Source organism: Rhinatrema bivittatum, chromosome 9 (genome assembly GCF_901001135.1).
Source record: "Rhinatrema bivittatum chromosome 9, aRhiBiv1.1, whole genome shotgun sequence".
Classification (NCBI taxonomy): domain Eukaryota; kingdom Metazoa; phylum Chordata; class Amphibia; order Gymnophiona; family Rhinatrematidae; genus Rhinatrema; species Rhinatrema bivittatum.
The window spans coordinates 133,867,554-133,886,908 of record NC_042623.1 but is presented as its reverse complement, the minus strand read 5'-3'; the positions used below and the strand labels follow the sequence as shown (position 1 = coordinate 133,886,908).

At 43.8% G+C, this 19,355-nt stretch overlaps 1 protein-coding gene across 3 annotated transcripts in view; it reads right to left on the bottom strand.

Moving 5' to 3' along the window:
• Positions 1-4,344: 4,344 nt before the first annotated feature.
• MSL2 (MSL complex subunit 2) overlaps positions 4,345-19,355 on the bottom strand; it is a 61,206-nt gene continuing 46,195 nt past the window's right edge. For all 3 annotated transcript variants that reach the window (XM_029615563.1, XM_029615562.1, XM_029615564.1), the window contains one exon: positions 4,345-7,406. In XM_029615563.1, the coding sequence (XP_029471423.1) occupies positions 5,812-7,406 (1,595 nt within the window). In that variant the 3' untranslated portion in view covers positions 4,345-5,811. The remainder of the gene's footprint in view (positions 7,407-19,355) is intronic.

The following is a 19,355-nucleotide window of genomic DNA, read 5'->3' as shown; positions in this document are numbered from 1 at the left end:
GACCATTCATTTAGCACTGACCTGCAGATTTTTTTGCACTACCAGCACAACATCCGCATACTCCTCCGTTTCAAGTATGCCCCGGACTCTGATGTTAGCGCACCGCGATCGGTTCTCAAGGTCTTCCATTTTAATGAGAATCTCTTTGTTGGTCTTTTGTAGTGCTGTGAGGTCTTGACGAGGGCGTGAGGCTTCCACCACCTGCCCCTCAACAATATTTTCCACGTCCTCAACCCTCCGTCCGAAATCACCAAGCTCGGACCGAAACTCTGTCAGTGCCTCTTGCATATCCGTTTTGATGGATTTGATATCTTTTTGGATTTCCATAAACCATTGCTTAAAATCATCTTTGGTGGGTTCCGATATCGCTCCCTGCTGTCTTGTCTCCAGTCTTGCATTTGCGGTGCTTTTTGCCCCTGCATCTGGTTGCAGTGATTCGACCGCCATTTCACAGGGCCGCAAATCGTGAACCTCCTGGTTCGTATGAAAAAGTTTTTAAATCCATTGATTTCTTCCTGGGGTGCATCCTGGAGGTTTCAGCCAGCCCCTGATGCTTTCCAGAAGGTATCAGCTGGCCCCTGATGCTTTCCAGAAGAAAAAATTAGCCCCGGTTATACCGATAAAGCTTACTTTAGGAGGAATGAGAGAGCAGCTATCGCCTCAAGCGACCATGCTGTAGGGATGACGCCACTTTCCCTCCAAAAGGGGATTAATCTTAGTAGGAACTGGGGTGTGACAACATTCTATATTTGTTTATAGTAAACTTACATTAACCATCGTGGTCTTAATCGATGTAATATTATATATCCATCTACACTATCATTCTTAGTATAATTTCTGCTTTGGGTAGGGCTGGAGGGGTAAGTGGGGAAATTCAATTCTGTGTATTATTATTTCGTATAATTTTATTTATTATTTTGGAGAAAAAACAATTGTTGGCAATGCTGATTAATATTTATTTATTTAAAATCTTTTCTATACCGTCGTTAAGCTAGATGCCGTCACAACGGTTAACAATAAGGCACATAAATTAATACTAACTGTATTAAAATTATAACAACTAAACAGGTGCCATTAAGTTACGGTAACAGTTTCGTAAAAATACTAATTTTTGGGTGTGATAAATCATGTCCATTCCTATCTGTATCAGTTTTAAAATATATTAATGAATGTATCTTATCCTTTGTTGGTGAGCAAAAATAAAAATAAAACACACACCTATTGATTAAGGTGATGTGTGTGGGTGTTCTACTAACCGCATCCTACATTTCTCTGGATTCTACTCTCCATTCTCTTTTTGATATGCTTGTTTAAATAGCCATGTTTTTAAACTTTTCCTGAAGGTTTTAATGTCTCTTTGTAATCTGATTTCTAAAGGCATGGTGTTCCATAGTTTAGGTCGATATGTTTGTCGGTATGTTTGTACAGCAGTATTTTGATACTATTTCTATTTTATTGTGCCTTGTTCTGAAAATGAATTGATTCAATAAAAAGTAAATATAAATAGGCAAAAAAAAATACTATCAATGAAGGCAGCAAAACTCTACAGCTCTATAAAAAAGAAAATTCAGAATACAGGCTTTCAGCTAAAAAAAAAAAAAAAATCCTTTTAGAATGAAGTTAACTTCCAAAACAAATATGTGAAAAAAAATCTTTAAAAGGGAAGTTAAAAACTTGGGATCTCCTTTTGATTTTCAACAGAAAGATTATGAATACTTTATATGGATGTTTTTTTTTTTACTTTCACAATTCAATAATTAACTGAAGCCCTTTTTTAATTACAACGGCCCCCTCTTTATAACATACAGAAAGCCAGCAAATTCTTCACAAAGTGAGTTTGTAACAGCAGAGTTTGAAGAAATACTCTGTAAGAATTACTGGAAAAGGGTAAACCTTAGGTGGTCTGATTTTTTTTTTTAATATGACATTAGAAAAGGCTAGTTTAATCTATTTTCAAGCAAACATCTCAGCAGTACTCACTGAAAACAGCAAAGCTGGCCAATTTGACACTTTCCAACAAATACTGCTGAGATGCACAGCCAATAATAGCATAAACAGGCCTCTTAGCTTACCGTGCATCACAGGTCCATTCATCAGATGTCTCAGTTTTTGATTGATAGGACTTTAGTTTGTTGCAGCCAGGACTGAAATAAAAATAATTAAGAGAGACGACTGTATCAGTGGATCAACTACATTTTTTACAGGTAGTGTGGAACAAGAAACATTCACATGTTCAGGTTTAAACAAAACTGCCAGAGTTAAAAACGGTGAAGCCATTTTTTTTGGTCAACAGGCAAAAAATCACATTTGCATATTGAAAGAAAACACAGATAAGATAATCATCATTGAAAAATATAAAAACATTTTTTTAAAAATCAGGTCATTGGGAGTTGCAAATAAAGACAAGAATACTAGGAAGCATTTTCCACCATTTACTCTCATTATCAAAAATATTTGTTAACTCTTCTTGCAAAAAAAAAAAAAAAAAAAGAAAAAAAAAAAGGAATAGAAGTACAGACTGGACGCATACATTACATTTTTTCTTCTTCCTATGGCTTTGACCCCCTTGCTCACTCCCCCCTCCCCCGAACAATAATAAACTATCTGACCATATTCACAGAAAATAACACCAAGGTATACTACAAAACAGAAGGAGGTGTCATCGCATCTGTATCTGCACATTCAATCTGCCCTTTTATTCCTGGAGTGCAATCACTGTACACTTTATTCCAGGTGTGCAATCACTATACATGCTATGTGCCAAATCAAACCATGCAGTCTATCCCAGAGCCATGTGCCAGGGCACTGTTTGCTGCACTGGCTAAATCCACTGACTTGTGGCATAGTGACAATTATGATTTTCCATTTTGACAATTGTCAATTGGTATATGGAACAAATAGGGATAGATTCATATTATGTGCCCAATTCCGTATCTAATTTTGTTTCTTGGCAGCATTCATCAGAAACAGATAAATCGAATAACTTGATCTGTTTCAGGTGAACAAGACCAAAATACAATGCTGACATGTGAACTTGCAAATAGCATGACTCATGACCCATTACTGACAAATGAGGATATTGTTTACTATTTATGCAGAAAACATATGTGCCAAAGTTATCCATACAAGCAAAAAATGGTGCTGGCTGGTAAAAGTGCAGTCCATCAAAAGTTCATGGGCTGATACTGGATAGTAAGGGTACTGTGTTTGCAACATGTGCCTTTTCCTATAGCTCACAACAGTGGCAATTTTTCAGCAACAAAAAAATGGATACTAAAAGAAACTTTAAAAGTTTTAAGTAAAGTTATTCTTTAGATATTTGTTAAAAAAAAAAAGTACTATTCAGAGTTAATTTACCAATGCCAAATTCCAAGACCTTTAAATGAAATGTGGAATACTCAACCAATGCCTTGTACTGTCATGGTCTTTTCCTTATCCTATACCACCCAAAATTACTGAAGAGGTGATGGCCATGCAATTCATCTAATCAGCTTTCTCTTCTTTATTCCCCCAGTGATATCAAGAGACAAAGTATTTTTAGTATCCCAGCTTTTTGCATGCCTTGAATTTTTTTAATTGCAAACAATGAAATTTGATACCACTAGAAGGATCAAGAAGATGAGAGAGCCGATTATACAATAAAGCATTCATCACATATAGAAACCTTCAACATTCTACACTGATAGTAAGAAAAAGCTCAGCAAAAATGTAACCAGTAAATGGAGTTTGGGCAAAATATTTATTTTTCAATGTGCTGAAGTATGACTGGGGTTTTTTTTTAGAGAAGCAAGCATTAACTTGTTTTCTAATTTAACCTCCATTTTTTGTGTACTATGTGTTTTTTTTTTTTATTACTGACAAGTGTTTAAACCAGTGAAAAAAAACCCTCTAAAAAGTCATGTTTACAGAAATACGGCAGTGGTCGGCCTGTATGGGAGATTCATTTGCTGTGCTGCTATCAGTGTCAAGACATGTCATCTCATGTAAAATGTAACGATATAACTGGTACAATAAGCACCATGTCCAATAGGATGTGGTTATAACATTTAGGGAAACTGTTGAAAACTTCCATAGAACATCAAAAACTATACAGTGGCAACCAAACATCTGTGGTATCCAGAAGAAAGGCCAGGACATGAACATAACATTTTATCCATTGCTTCCTTGCAACATTCAATACAAATGCTGCATTTCTAGATAGAAGACATCATGAGTGGCACCTATTCATTTTTGAAGAACCATGCTCACATGTTTAGCTGCACAAACCAGAATGAACTCATTCATAATGTTAATAAATTACTGTAAAACAAAGGCAAAGCTAATGATGGTTCATTCTCTACAAACTCTGGTATACTACAGTTTATTTTATGAGATATTTTACCAAACTCAGTTCTCATCTCTATGAAAGCATTTAAAAGCTGTTAAAAGAGAACTGTACTCATCATAAAATATGCAGTACTTCACAAGAACAATTGGCAAGTAGTAATTTCACTTTATAAAAAAAAATAAATAAAAATAGGACTATTTCCATAATTTGTGAAAGTGTTTGTGCAAGAGGCAGCTACAGTGGGACAAATTACATTACACTAGAATCTAACGGGTCCATATTGACGATATCAAAATAATGCACACCAACAAATTAGATATCATTATGTGCAAGGTAATTTGTGACAAACCAATTTAGCTGCTGCCAGAAAATCTGAGGAGCAAAAGAAGGAAAGGACATTGTATCCAAACCAGCACGGGTTTTACATTTTATGTAGGGTGTACTACTGCTAGTCTTCTGTATTTGCACTTACACATCACAGTTTTCTTTTAGTTTGGGATCATTAAATTACACACACAGGGATAGCACTGTTGCCAGCTTCCTGTGCTTGTACATAATCTGTATAATAAGCACTATTCCTTTTCTAATATCTCAGCTATTTTAATTGTTTGCTTGTTGTCTTATTACCCGTGTTTCAAGGTGAAGGAAGGAGGCATATTGGGACATAAATTAAGACTACAAAATATAAAAACAGATACCAACATTTCAAAACAAAAAAGTCATCACACAACCAAAAAAAAGGAAATTAATGAAGTAAAATGTACACGGGGGACCCCAAGATTTAATTAAAAGATCTTGAGTGATAGCAGCTTTAAATATTAGCATCCAGTAGATAGATTTCTGATCCTTCACTTGAATAAGCAAGTCAGTTTGGATAGATGGGTTGGTTTGTTTGCTTCATACGCTAGATGTTGCTAAATTTTCATGATCAGAAATAGTAATGGGTCAGTATACAGATAATTCTGCAATGGCCTTGACTGGGATGCTACATTTTAAACAAGAAAAAAATATATCTATTTTTTTTTCAGCAATGCTGACTCCAAGTAAACATTTTGATTCTAAAGATGGTATTCGGCACAACCTTCGTGAAATGACAAAGTGGGTACCACTTCTATACAATCAGTGCTGAAACTTTGATTCTACACAAAGCATGACTGGAACAATGAGGTTGACTTTTTTTTCTTGCCAAAGAACATTTTGTATAAATCAGTTGCATCTGTATTTAAATCCCATTCTACCCCCTCCCTCCAAATTATGAGGCCAAAAACTTAAGGACATACAGTTTTAGGGTGACGCCTTGGTAACCAGCAAACTATATTATCCCAATACTAACACATAACTTAGCAGTGAACACACTTGATACAAGTGATCTATATGCAGGAGCTCCGGCAAGTTAAACAAACAAAAACAGAACCATAGCTGCCTTAGAACTGTAGCTACTTTTCCCATTCTTCTTAGGACAAAGAAGAAATTAGGTGACTGAATTAACAGTCATATCTCATGTCTATAGCTTCATCCAGATTTTTATCCTCATGTGTACTGGCAGCTAAAAATGTTGCTACTGGTGACCCTGTTACATTAATTACACTGGCACTCGTGCTGGCATTGCGAACAGCAATGCTGGTCACGTTAATGCCCAAAGTCAGTCTAGTCTGCTCCAAGGCCTTTTCTGGCACAGCAAAAGCCTCCAGCTTCTTCTCCCCATTTGCCATGTATGAGTTTTGGCAACCACGGCATATACAATCCAAGCAAGCTTTCCTGTTGGAGTAGCAAGGGCAGCGCTGGCCACGACACGTAAGAACACTTGGATTTTGGGTTGCGCGTCCACATTTACACCCTTTTTTTTCTTGAGTTTTTTTGTATACAGTTTTCGTTGGGCTTCCTGGCATCACATTATTGCTAGGAATTTTTTCCTTTGTTTTGTCTTTTTTCATTGTGCCCGGTTTGGCTTTAGGGTGAGATTTCTTGGCCCCATGCTCAGGGTTCTTTTTCATGCTTTTACTAGTGAGAAGAACAGTTTTGCTAATTTTGGGAGTGGTGCCACCATTAGATACAGTAGCTATGGGCTGTAAAGAAATTTTGTTTTCCCGTTTCACCATAATGGGAGCAGATGCCCCCAACGTTGGACTACGGATGATACTGGAAATTGGGAGAGGCTGCACCTTTTCACTATCGCTTTCTGAGCGAGACCGCTTACGGTTTAATTTCACCACCTTAGGAGTTACTGCCATACAGGAGATCCCATGAGGCAAAGCATGAGTATTGGTCATAAAAATACTGTGGCTGATTGGCTGCGGACAAAGTTCTGTAAAGGGTCCATTAGATGCATTAGCTTCAAGGCTGGGCTTCAAACCAGAATCGCAGGCTTCTGTATTTGAAACACTTTCTAAACTCCGGAGTACTTCCTCAACACTAAGCAAGAGAGAATCACCAGGTTTGATATCATCACTGAAACTGCAGATATCCAGGCTTGCGGTGCACAAGTCAGCATTAGAATCTGGGTTGCAGACAGGCTGAAGATGGCTAGAAATGACCTCTGTTTTTGTATCATCTCCAGTGCTACATACATCAATTGGATTGGAGCTCCCAGGGGAAGGGATATTTACAGCAAGTTCTTCAACCAAAAGCCCATTACACTTGGGCAATCCATTAATCACAGAACAACCAATATCAATGTTATGTGTGCTTTCGGATATCTGAGATAAGCTCACTTCATATTCAGTATGTTCTGAGGTGGAAGGTAATGGGGAATGTGGCAAACACAATGGTCGGGCTGTATTTGAGGTTTTGTCTGGGTCTTCATCAAGAGGTGATCTATCCGTTAGCAAAGCCAATATGTCTGCAGAACTGTCCACTGCATCCAGGATGTCCTGTGCTAATGGAGTCTGAGTGATGTACTCATATAACTTTTTATGACAGCTCACTAGAATGTTTAACTGCTTATTTTCTTCAAACTGATCATAGTCCTTGCACCAGCTGCAGGATGGTTTCATCATCATCTTTTTACCTTTACAGGTTTTACAAACATAATGTTGACAGGTAGAGTTCGTGGGAGCAATTGGATCTTGTAGTAAATTTCCTAGAGGGGAAAGGAAAAAAAAGTAAAACACAAACAACGTTAATACACAGAACTGAATCCAAAGTACTCTATTTAAATAAGTGTGAAAACATAATACACATTCTAATTAGTGACAAGCTGCATAAGATACTATACCCATAAACAGAAAATTTGACTTAAGAATGGAAAAGAAAATTACTAGAGAAGATAAAGAAAATGATGCTCTTTTTTTTTTATACTTTGGGCACATTATAAGGGTAATTTTAAAAATCAATTCTGTTTTAACTATGGAATTTATTTTTTTTTATGCCCTCCGTGTGTGTGTGTAGATGTGCATGCATAGGGCTTCCATGCTCCTACTTTTACCCAGAGTAAAGGGAGGCATTCCTGGGGGCAGGGCTTGAAACTATGGGCACACTCATGAATTTTCAAAAGTATGGGCATCATTTTTGTCAAGAGACTTGCCCACACAAATTAGCAGGTACAAATGTGCGGGTACATTTCCTGGGGTAATTTTCAAAGTGAAAGTATGCACATACTTCACTTTGAAAATGAGTACAAAGTTCAGAGGTAAAAAGTATCTGAAGACTTTGCACGTGTGCAGTCTTAAAATACACCCATACATTAAAGGAATGCTCAGTTAAGATTTCCAGCAGTCTAACTGAAAAACAGGATTCAAATTCTATGGATACTTATTCTGAGTTAACTGACAATCACAGATTCTTTAAAAATATTACTGTAAATTAACACTAATCATCATAGGAGGCTGTGATTTTGGAAACCAAGCCTTTTAAAATATTAATTTTCATATTTTTATGCAGTATTGCAATAGCAGAAACAAATGGTATATTTAATATGAATGCACGTGCGCCCACATACGCTAGAGTTTTAAATCTGCACAAGTGCGTGCGTTTGAATTAAAATATTTATTTATTTATTTATTGAGTTTTATATACCGTCATTCGGTAAAGCCATCATAACAGTTTACAAAATTTAAATTGTAACTCTTTTAACAGTTGTGCAAAAGTTTTTCCTCCTTCCACTTCCCCTCCTCTTCAGCTTCTTCCCACCCCCCAAGCCTGACTTCCCAACTCCCCTCTCTAACTTACAACATCACCACCTCTTCCCCTCAGCTCTCTCTTCTATGGGGCAGAGAGCAGCCACAGCCAGTGGCTGCTATCTTCTGGCCCTCAGCAGCACAGCGGCTTCTAGTGAGTCAGAAACAGGCACCAGATGCCAATTTTTAGACACATGTGAATTGTTCACAGAGTGCCCTATTGGTGGCAAGTCCAACAGTTTGGTGCATTGGCGAGTGGTGGTGAAGACGAATGGATTAAAGTGACCTTTCAAATATTTTTTGCCATTGGATATCCAACCTCTTCCCTGCAACCCGCCTCCGATAATCGTTCTTGTTCAGAGGGTTTTTTTTCTCTTGTAATGATTCTCCTAGTTTGCCATGCTTGTCCCCAATCCTCCGTTGCTTTTTATTTTCTTCTTCTGTCTGCATTGCCTGGCTTTGGAACTTTGGCCCTCAGTCAGTGCAAGCAAAAAAAAAAGGCAGGGGGGGGGTGGGGTAGGGGCCCTTTTCTTTGGGTTAGAGTCCCATCTGGGCTGCCCTGTATCCTCCTCTTTTGGTTCTTTCACTAAATTGGTATATTGTGTCTCCTGTCAGGGTTCAGGAGTGATCCCACTATTTGGTTTTAGAGTCCCATCTGGAATGTGGACTGGTATCTGAGGAGACCAAGCAGTGTTTCCCAGGCCAGAGACACAAATTCAGACTGTCTCCAGCCTTAAAATGTAAACGAACTTATTTGTACAATCAACACAACAAACTCGAGACTGCCTACCTTAGCAGTATTCAGGAACATACAGTGGTTGTAGACTGCCTTGCTTCTGGACAGTATACACCCACTCCCTTCTGCTTTGGACAGAGCGCTTTACAAGAGTTGCCTTCCTCCTAGAGGCATAGGGGCCTCCTGAACACAGCTGGGCTTACCCTCTTATGCTCCCCAGCTGGTCCCCCTCTCTCAGGACTCTCCCTGCCCCAGTAGGGTCCTGCCCAGAGATCTTGCCCTCTGTGAGATTTAAGATGGACCAGGCCCCATGCCTGTTCCCACACAGGTTTAAAGGGGAAAACAGGATCACCACTTGGACCACACTACACAGCAGTCCAAGTGTCATTATTCCCCCCCAGATCCCATCCAAGAAAGTACCCCAAATCCCATTTTGTTTCATCTGGCTTCCCACCAACGAGACTTGAGGATGGGGACATAGTATCATGCTCACCCCCACACATTAGGATTACTTCAGACAAGTGTTAGTACCACCCACTGCAGTCCTCGCCCAGTGCATGCCCCCAGTCCTTCAACTGAATCCATCTGTAGCTCTGGGTTCCACTTCTACCCTAGTGGGTCTCCTTGGATTGGTTGTGGTAATTGCAGTGAATACTCTTCACTCATCTCTGCATTGACTTGTGCCTCCTCTGCATTGTCATGATCAGCGCCTTCTGGCAACTCCCTTGCAGCTCTCACTGACTCGCCATCACTGCCATGCATTAGCTCCTCTGTAACCCCTCTTGCTGGAATATTTACACTTCCATTCTCCAGACTCTCCAGGGCACTTCTTTCTGGGTTTTCCATGGTAGCACCTCCATCTGGCTTCTCTTTATTCCCTCTCTCTAGGGATTCCATGGCCACTGTGGCTTCTTCACTTGACCCCCTTGGCAGCACCTCTTGCCAGCCACTTGGTACTGCCCCCTTCTGAGCAGTCTATGTTGCCATCTTCAGGGCTCTCTGTGACATCACTCTCAAGGGTCTCCGTCATCCCTTTCTCTGGGTTTCCCACAGGAGCTGTTTCTTGGCTCCCGGCAGTGTCGGGGCACCCCTATGGGGTCTTCCTTGGGACCTCCTGTAGTGCCAATCTCAGGCCTCACTTCAGGCAGGCTCGCAGTTTTTCTCAACTCACTCACCATCATAGAGTTCTCTCTGGCAATTTGCTTTAACTCTGCCTCCCATTGGGACATCTCTCTGGCAATCTCCTTTAATTCAGCAACCAGCTGCTGCCCATGTAATTCTGTCTCTCTTTCTCTGGGCATCTAAGGCATCTGGGAGTGGCTTCGCTGGGCTCAGGTTCTCCCTCTCGCCTAGCTCTTGGGACTGGAGAACCCACCCTACACAGCAGTCCATGGCTACTCTTCTTTTCAGCCCACCGGTTTCTCTTTTTTTTTGCCTACACTGCAGTATACCCACTGGATCCAAATCAAGGTTTTGATAATACTGCCAGGCTTCTAAGCTCTCTGGCTTCTGTACTTGCTGAGTTTCATTTTCACTCTGGGTGATACCCTGGATCCAGCCATAGTGCACAATTGTTTGTCTTGTTTTTTCCTTTAAAAGTAAAAAAAAAAAAAAAAGAATACCCTGCCTTACTGGCGCTAACTACACCATGTAGCACAATGTTTAACTCGAGACAGGGCTTTCTCCCCTTAGTCTGGCAGGCCACACACAAACTTCCACTTCACAGTGGGGATTTTTCTGTGCCAAGCTTTAGAAAAAAAAAATCCCCGACCTGACACCATATATGGGAAACCGAGCTGAGTTTCCCAGGCTGCAGACACAACTTCAGACTGACGACAGCCTTAAAAATGCAAACAAACTTTTATTTGTACAATAAGCACAACATAACTCTTGACTGCCTACCTTAGCAGTATTCAGGAACATTGGAGAAATTACTTACCTGATAATTTCGTTTTCCTTAGTGTAGACAGATGGACTCAGGACCAATGGGCATAGTGTACTCCTGATAGCAGTAGGAGATGGATCAGATTTCAATCTGACATCAGCCCTAGTACATATACCCCTGCAGGAAGTGCAGCTCTTCAGTATTCTCTTCGAAAAGCATTGTGGATATATGTGTGACTGACTAATTTGAATAACTTGTGTAACTTCATAACTTGAATAACTTGATTAACTTTATAACTTGGTTAAATTGATTAACTTGAATCGGTTGAATTGGCTATAGCTGGGGACCGCCAGTGCCCTCAACCGGGAAACGTCGACACCCGGTAGGGTGGGTGCCTTAGATGAAGGAAAGCATGGCTTACCCTTGATTCCCTTGCTCTCGGAGTTGTCCCCCGAGGCTTTCATGAGTAACGGCAGCCATGGGTGGGATGCTGAGTCCATCAGTCTACATTAAGGAAAATGAAATTATCAGGTAAGTAATTTCTCCATTTCCTAGTGTGTAGCAGATGGACTCAGGACCAATGGGATGTATAAAAACTACTCCCGAACTGGGTGGGAGGCTGCCCGTGACCCACTTAGTAGTGCCCTTGCGAATGCTGTGTCCTCCCGAGCCTGAACATTCAGGCGGTAAAACCTGGAAAAGGTGTGGATGGAGGACCATGTCGCCGCCCTGCAGATCTCGAAGGGTGACCGCTTCTTGGTTTCTGCCCAGGACACTGCCTGGGCCCTAGCAGAATGGGCCTTGATTTGTAGAGGCAGCGTCTTGCCTGCTTCTACGTAAGCCGCCTTGATGACTTCCTTGATCCAGCGGGCTACGGTTGCTCGTGAGGCCGCTTCCCCTTGCTTCTTCCCGCTGTGAAGGATGAACAGGTGGTCTGTCTTTCATATTGATTCTGACATTTCCAGATATCTGGCCAGGAGTCTGCCGATGTTGAGGTGGCGTAGACTTTTGGCCTCTTCTGAATTCTTATGTTCATCTGGCGATGGTAGCGAGATGGTTTGGTTAAGGTGGAAGTGAGACACCACTTTGGGGAGGAACGAAGGAACCGTGCACAACTGGATGGTTCCAGGGGTGAGCCTGAGAAACAGCTCACGACAGGACAGTGCTTGTAGCTCGGATATATGACGTGCTGAGCAGACTGCCAGCAGGAAGGCTGTCTTCAATGTTAACAGTCGGAGAGCCAGGCCTCGGAGAGGTCTGAATGAGGCTCCTGCTAAGAAATTCAGGACCCGGTTGAGGTTCCAAAGAGGTACTGGCCACTTTAGGGGTGGACAGATGTGTTTAACCCCTTTCAGGAAGCGGGAGACATCCAGGTGAGAGGCTATGCTGCCGCCCTCGTTCTTGGCGCTGTAGCATGATAATGCGGTCACCTGTACCTTGATGGAGTTGAGGGACAATCCCTTCTGAAGGCCGTTCTGTAGGAATTCCAAACTGCGAGGATTTTGACTGAGCGAGGTATGATGTTGTGGTCCTCGCACCAGGTTTCAAATACTCTCCACACCCTTATGTATGTTAGAGATGTGGAGAACTTGCGTGCTCAGAGTAGGGTGTCAATTACAACTCCCGAGTGTCCGTTCTTTCTCAGGCGAGCCCTCTCAATGGCCAAACTGTAAAAGAGAATCGAGCTGGATCCTCGTGGCGGATCGGTCCCTGTTGGAGCAGGTCTCTGTGTGGAGGTAGTGGCAGGGGAATTCCTGTCAGTAATCTCCGCATGTCTGTGTACCATGGTCTTCTTGGCCAGTCCGGGACCACAAGAAGCACCTGTCCCCTGTGTAGGCTTATCTTGTGAATGACTGCACCTAGTAGGGGCCATGGTGGGAAGGCGTATAGCAGAGTCTCCTGTGGCCGTGTCTGAACCAGGGTATTGATGCCTTGGGACTGAGGTTCCCGTCTGCGGCTGAAGTAACTGGGTACTTGAGCGTTGGACCGGTTTGCCAGAAGGTCCATGGTTGGTGTTCCCCAACGGTTCACTATCAGTTGGAATGCTGTGGTCGACAGCTTCCATTCCCCTGGGTCTAGACTTTCTCTGCTGAGGTAATCCGCCGTGATGTTGTCTTTCCCGGCGATGTGGATGGCAGAGATCTCCTGGAGGTTCCCTTCTGCCCACGACATTAGGGGGGTCTATTTCCAGGGACACCTGTTGGCTGCTGGTTCCTCCCTGACGGTTGATGTATGCCACTGTAGTAGCATTGTCTGACATTACCCTGATCGCTTTGTCTCGGAGTCTGTGATCGAACTGCAGGCAGGCTAGTCTGACTGCTCTAGCTTCTAGGCGATTGATGTTCCACCCTGATTCTTCTGCTTTCCACTGCTCTTGGGCAGTTAGCTCTTCGCAGTGTGCTCCCCATCCTCGTAGGCTGGCATCCGTGGTGAGTAGGATCCAGGTCGATGAGGAGAGTCTTGTTCCCTGGCTCAGGTGGCCGTCTTGTAGCCACCACCGTAGTTGGGTTTGAACTCTGCCCGGGAGCGGTAGACGTACAGTGTAGTTCTGAGACAATGGGCTCCATTGCGATAGGAGTGAGGGCTGTAGGGACCTCATATGAGCTCATGCCCATGGTACTACTTCCAGAGTGGATGCCATGAGACCGAGGACTTGTAGGTAATCCCATGCTGTGGGGCGATGTTCTCCCAGCAGGGTTCGTAACTGGTTCGTCAGTTTTAATTTCCTCGCCGTTGTCAGGATGACCTTGTCTTCCCTGGTGTCGACTCGGACTCCTAAGTATTCGAGGGTCTGTGAGGGTTGCAGACAGCTCTTGTTTGTGTTGACCACCCATCCGAGACTCTCCAGCAGGGTCTGGACTCTGCTGGTTGCCCGGCGACTTTCCTCTGGGGATTTCGCCCTGATCAACCAATCGTCTAGGTAAGGATGTACGAGGATTCCCTCCTTCCTCAGTGCTGCCGCCACCACCACTATTATCTTGGTGAACGACCGGGGTGCTGTGGCTAACCCAAAGGGTAAGGTCCGGAACTGGCAGTGACGGTCCAGGATTTTGAAGCGAAGGAAGCGCTGATGTTCTTGATGGATCGGAATGTGTAGGTAGGCTTCCGACAGATCCAGGGATGTGAGGAATTCTCCCGGTTGTATTGCCCTTATTACAGAGCGTAGGGTTTCCATGTGGAAGCGGGGGATCCTCAGGTGGCGGTTTACTGACTTGAGGTCCAGGATGGGCCTGAACGTTCCCTCTTTCTTGGGGACGATAAAATAGATGGAATAGTGTCCAGTATTTATTTTTTGCATAGGCACTGGGGTTATGGTCTCTAGGGCCAGTAATCTGGTCAGAGTCGCCTCCACTGCCACCCTCTTGTAGTGGTCATGGCAGGGGGATTCCACGAACTTGTCCGCAGGAAGTCCGGGTAGTACCCCTCTCAAATAATGGTTAGTACCCACTTGTCTGAAGTTATCTCGACCCATCTTTGGTAGAAGAGGGCAAGTTCGCCCCCTATGGCTTCTTCCTTTGGACAGGACGGCTGAATCTCATTGTGGGGTGTGGCTGGTGCCGGGGCCTGAGCTGGTTCCCCTTTTGTTGTGCTTGTTCCGAAAGGACTGGTTCCTGCCTGCGGGACGAGGCGCGTGATAAGGGTTTCTGTATGGATTGAAGCGCTGCGAACCTCTACCCCTGGAGGCTCGGGGGAAGGGTCGTTGGTGTTTCTTATTCTTGTCCTCCGGTAGTCACGGCAATGGGGATTCGCCCCATTTGTCAGCCAGTTTCTTTAGTTCGCTGCCGAACAGGAGAGATCCCTTGAAGGGTATCCTTGTGAGTTGCATTTTGGAAGATGCGTCGGCCGACCAGCTTCAGAGCCAGAGTTGCCTCCTGGCTGCCACAGCTGATGACACTGCTCTAGCCGCATGCGCACCAGATCGGAAGCGGCATCCGCAAGGAATGAGACTGCTGGTTCCATGACTTCCCCAGGGGTGTTGCTCCTGGTCTGTAATAGGCAGGCACGTGTCACCACGGTGCAGCAGGCTGCTATTTGTAGGGACATAGCGGCGACATCAAAGGACTGTTTAAGGATGGATTCCAGACGTCGGTCATGAGCATCTTTAAGCGCTGCACCTCCCTCCACTGGGATGGTGGTGCGCTTTGAGACCGCGCAGACCATGGCATCCACTTTTGGGCATGTCAGAAGGTCTTTGGCTGCCGGATCCAGGGGGTACATGGCTACCATAGCCCGTCCCCCTTTGAATGAGGACTCTGGAGCACTCCATTCCAGGTCAATTAGTTGCTGGACGGCTTGTAACAGAGGGAAATGGCGGGAAATCTGACGGAGTCCCTCTAGCAGGGGATTCGTCTTAGGTTCCCCTGAAGCGCTTATGCCCGGGATAGCGAGCTCCTTCAGGCTGTGGGTGACCAGGTCTGGGAGTTCGTCCTTGGTGAAGAAGCGTCTCATGGTCCGATGAGGCTCTGTCCCCGGGAGGAGTTCCTCCTCCTCTAGGGGCTCTGATTCCTCTTCAGAGTTGTCCGTGTGCCCATAGATGGGAATACTGGGCGATGGAAACGTGTATCTGGGCCTAGGGGGGCCTGGGACATGGAGGTCTTCTGGTGGAGGCCGAGGCTGATTTGCCGGAGGCTCCGTCTGCATGTGGACGAAGGTGTGTAGGCCTTTGAAGAATTCCACCCATGAGATGGATGCTTGGTCCAAGCTAGGGGGCCTGAGTCCCTGGGGGTTCCCGTTTGAGGGGGAGTCCCGCTGGAATTTGCTAGGTCCGGGGTACTCATTGAGGAGCTAGTACTCGGCCCTGGGTGGAACTGGCCCTGGGCTGGATCTCCCAGGGCTTCCTCGCACAGGACGCACAGGGCATTGGCCTCTTCGTTTTGGGCGGCTCTGATATGGCATGCTGGGCAGAGGCCTTGATCTCCGTTTCCGGTGGTGCCATGTATATCGGTGCGTAAATCTTTATGTGCTTAAGTGTGAAGACGTGCATGTGGATTGTGTGCGCCTAAGCCATAGATATGCACCCAGCCCAGTGAACGCGTGCTGCACGATTATGTTATGCACCCGGCGCTTGTGCGTGTAACTTTGTGCGTACGGCTCTTGTGCGTGTAACTTGTGCGCACATGTAATTTAGTGCGCCTAGCGAGCCTTGTGCGTCCGGGTCAAATGGGGCCAAAATGGCGACGGCGACCACGCGGGCAATATAGCGACCACTTCGGAGGGTCTCCATGTGGGAGGGACCCTTGATTCTAACCGGGGCCTAGCCCTGCTAGGGCGGATCAACCTGGTGGCACTGGTCCTGGCCAGCGACCTGTGCAGCTCCTCGAACCTTGGAGACCAGAGTCATAGGAGAAGATTTCTACCTTACCTTGTCTTTGGCGTTTCCCGGTTTCGTTCCGGGCGGTCTCCGGCTGCAGGGGGAGCGGGTAAATATCTTCACCGCCGCGCTCAAGGATGCACCCGCTACCTCTCAGCCGCGCCCAAAGTCGGGGGCTAGGTCCCCGCCGAGGATCGGCCGCCGGACCGAGGCTTACCTCCGAGGGACCACGGAAATCACCTCGGGAATTCTCGACTGGGGGAGGGACCCGAGGGTATCAACGCAGGAGAGCGGGGCTTGTCTGTAGAGTAAGTTTTCTTCTGAATTTAGGGGGGGTTTTTCTCCGTTGAATTTGCTCTAACACTGTGAGAGCATGCAGATAGTCCCTAACTGCTATAGAGACGGAAAATACTGAAGAGCTGCACTTCCTGCAGGGGTATATGTACAAGAGCTGATGTCAGATTGAAATTTGATCCGTCTCCAACTGCTATCAGGAGTACACTATACCCATTGGTCCTGAGTCCATCTGCTACATGCTAGGAAAACAGGGGTTGTAGAATGCCTTGCTTCTGGACAGTATACACTCACTCCCTTCTGCTTTGGACAGAGCGCTTTACAGGAGCAGCTTTCCTCCTTGAGGCATAGAGGGCTCCTGAACTCTGCTGGGCTTACCCTTTTATGCTCCCCAGCTAGTCCCTTTCTCAGGACCTAAGGTGGACCAGGCCCCATGCCTGGTCCCACACAGGTTTAAAGGGGGGAAAACAGGGTCACTGTCACAATATCATAGGAGTTTTGCTGCAGCTATGCATGGGCTACAGATTTGTATTAGCTGCCTTCAGTCATTTTTCTCTATCAGCAATGAAGAAAATCAACCCAGCATAAAAGTCAAACCAGCTGAAATGGATTGTTTTAAATCAACACACAAGAAAAAAGAACTTGTCTCAATTTCCACTTGCTGAACAATATTCACCAAAAAGGAAATATCTACTAAAAAAAACATTCAAATAGGAATGCCACTCACCAAAATATTAAATTTTTAAATATATAACCACATCATCAAGCCTGACAGCGTGCTCCCCGTGTTTTCAAAGCGGGGGCCGCACGGTCTTCTAATCACTTGCGGTCAATTTTTCCATTTTTTATCTACTTTTCTTTAAAGACAATTTTTGCATCTATTCTTGCATGTATAGTCACCGTTTGCAATTCTCAAATCAGCTCAATATATATAATCACTGTTTGCAATTCTCAAATCAGCTCGACAACCGGCCGATGTTTTGCAGAAACAACTGCTTCATCAGGAGCTGCAGTTCGTGAAAATCTATTTCCTTAATGATAGAACATTCCAGGCAAAAATAGCACTTTTCCATGTATTCTCATTCAAATTTTTCTGTCAAATCTGTTCCTATATGGAGACAAAACAATGTCAAATACCATATCTTGTAACTATGCTTGTGTTACTTATCTGGGGTTGACATAGAATCAAACCTTCTAGCAGGACGACCATCGTCTCGAAACCTGTTTAGACAGAAGGAACAGAGACCATCTTTGCATCAGACGTCAGCTTATAAACAAGCCACATCCAATCATAGTAAAGGAACGTCATTGCTCACTATGACTAAATCATCAGGTTTTCTTCACAGAAATACATTCAATTCAAGTTCAGTGTTCAGACCTCTGGGAAATAGAGTGTCTAAACAATGTATCCATCTTTGTTCAGCCTGAATCAATTTTTTGTTCATATTTCCTCCACGCCAGTGTGGTAGAACCTGTTCTAAAACACAAAATCGTAATTCAGCAAATGCATGTCCTTTCTCAAGGCAATGAGTGACTATAGGTGCATTTAAACGCTGTGAAACTAAGCTGGAGCGATGTTCAATCACTCTTGTTTGCAATTGTCGTGTAATTTTTCCCACATAGGTCATTTCACACGGACATTGAATGATGTATACTACTCCCTTTGATTTACATTTAGTATGTTGCTTCAGCTTAATTAAAATTTGTGGATTTTTAAATTGAATCTGAGTAGTCACAAGCATGTTTGCACAAACTGAGCAAGCCCCACAAGCTGCATGTGAGCCAACACTATGTTTCAATGGGTAAACTGTCGAGTCTGAATGTACCAGCTGATCCTTTAAACTTGAGCCTTTCATATATGTGAATCTTGGTCTTAGCTCAAATTCATCATACAGCTGCAGCATGTGCCAGTTTCGATGGATCACGTCTTTAAACACTGACGCCATGGGAGAGAAAGGCACTATACATGTCAACATATCTTCTGCTGTTTTTTCTTTCGGTAAAAACAACCAGTCTAAACAGGTTTCGAGACGATGGTCGTCCTGCTAGAAGGTTTGATTCTATGCCAACCCCAGATAAGTAACACAAGCATGGTTACAAGATATGGTATTTGACATTGTTTTGTCTCCATATAGGAACAGATTTGACAGAAAAATTTGAATGAGAATACATGGAAAAGTGCTATTTTTGCCTGGAATGTTCTATCATTAAGGAAATAGATTTTCACGAACTGCAGCTCCTGATGAAGCAGTTGTTTCTGCGAAACATCGGCCGGTTGTCGAGCTGATTTGAGAATTGCAAACAGTGATTATATGTATTGAGCTGATTTGAGAATTGCAAACGGTGACTATACATGCAAGAATATATGCAAAAATTGTCTTTAGAGAAAAGTAGATAAAAAAAGAAAAATTATGACCGCAAGTGATTAGAAGACCCCGCTTTGAAAACACAGGGAGCACGCTGTCAGGCTTGATGATGCGGTTATATATTTAAAAATTTAATATTCTTGGTGAGTGGCATTCCTATTTGAACGTTCTTTTTAGTAGATATTTCCTTTTTGGTGAATATTGTTTTAAATCAACCCAGCATAAAAGTCAATCCAGCTGAAATGGATTGTTTTAGCTGAAAGTATAAGTCTAAACTAACTAGTTACAGAAGAATTATTGGTTCATGATTCAGGTACTCTA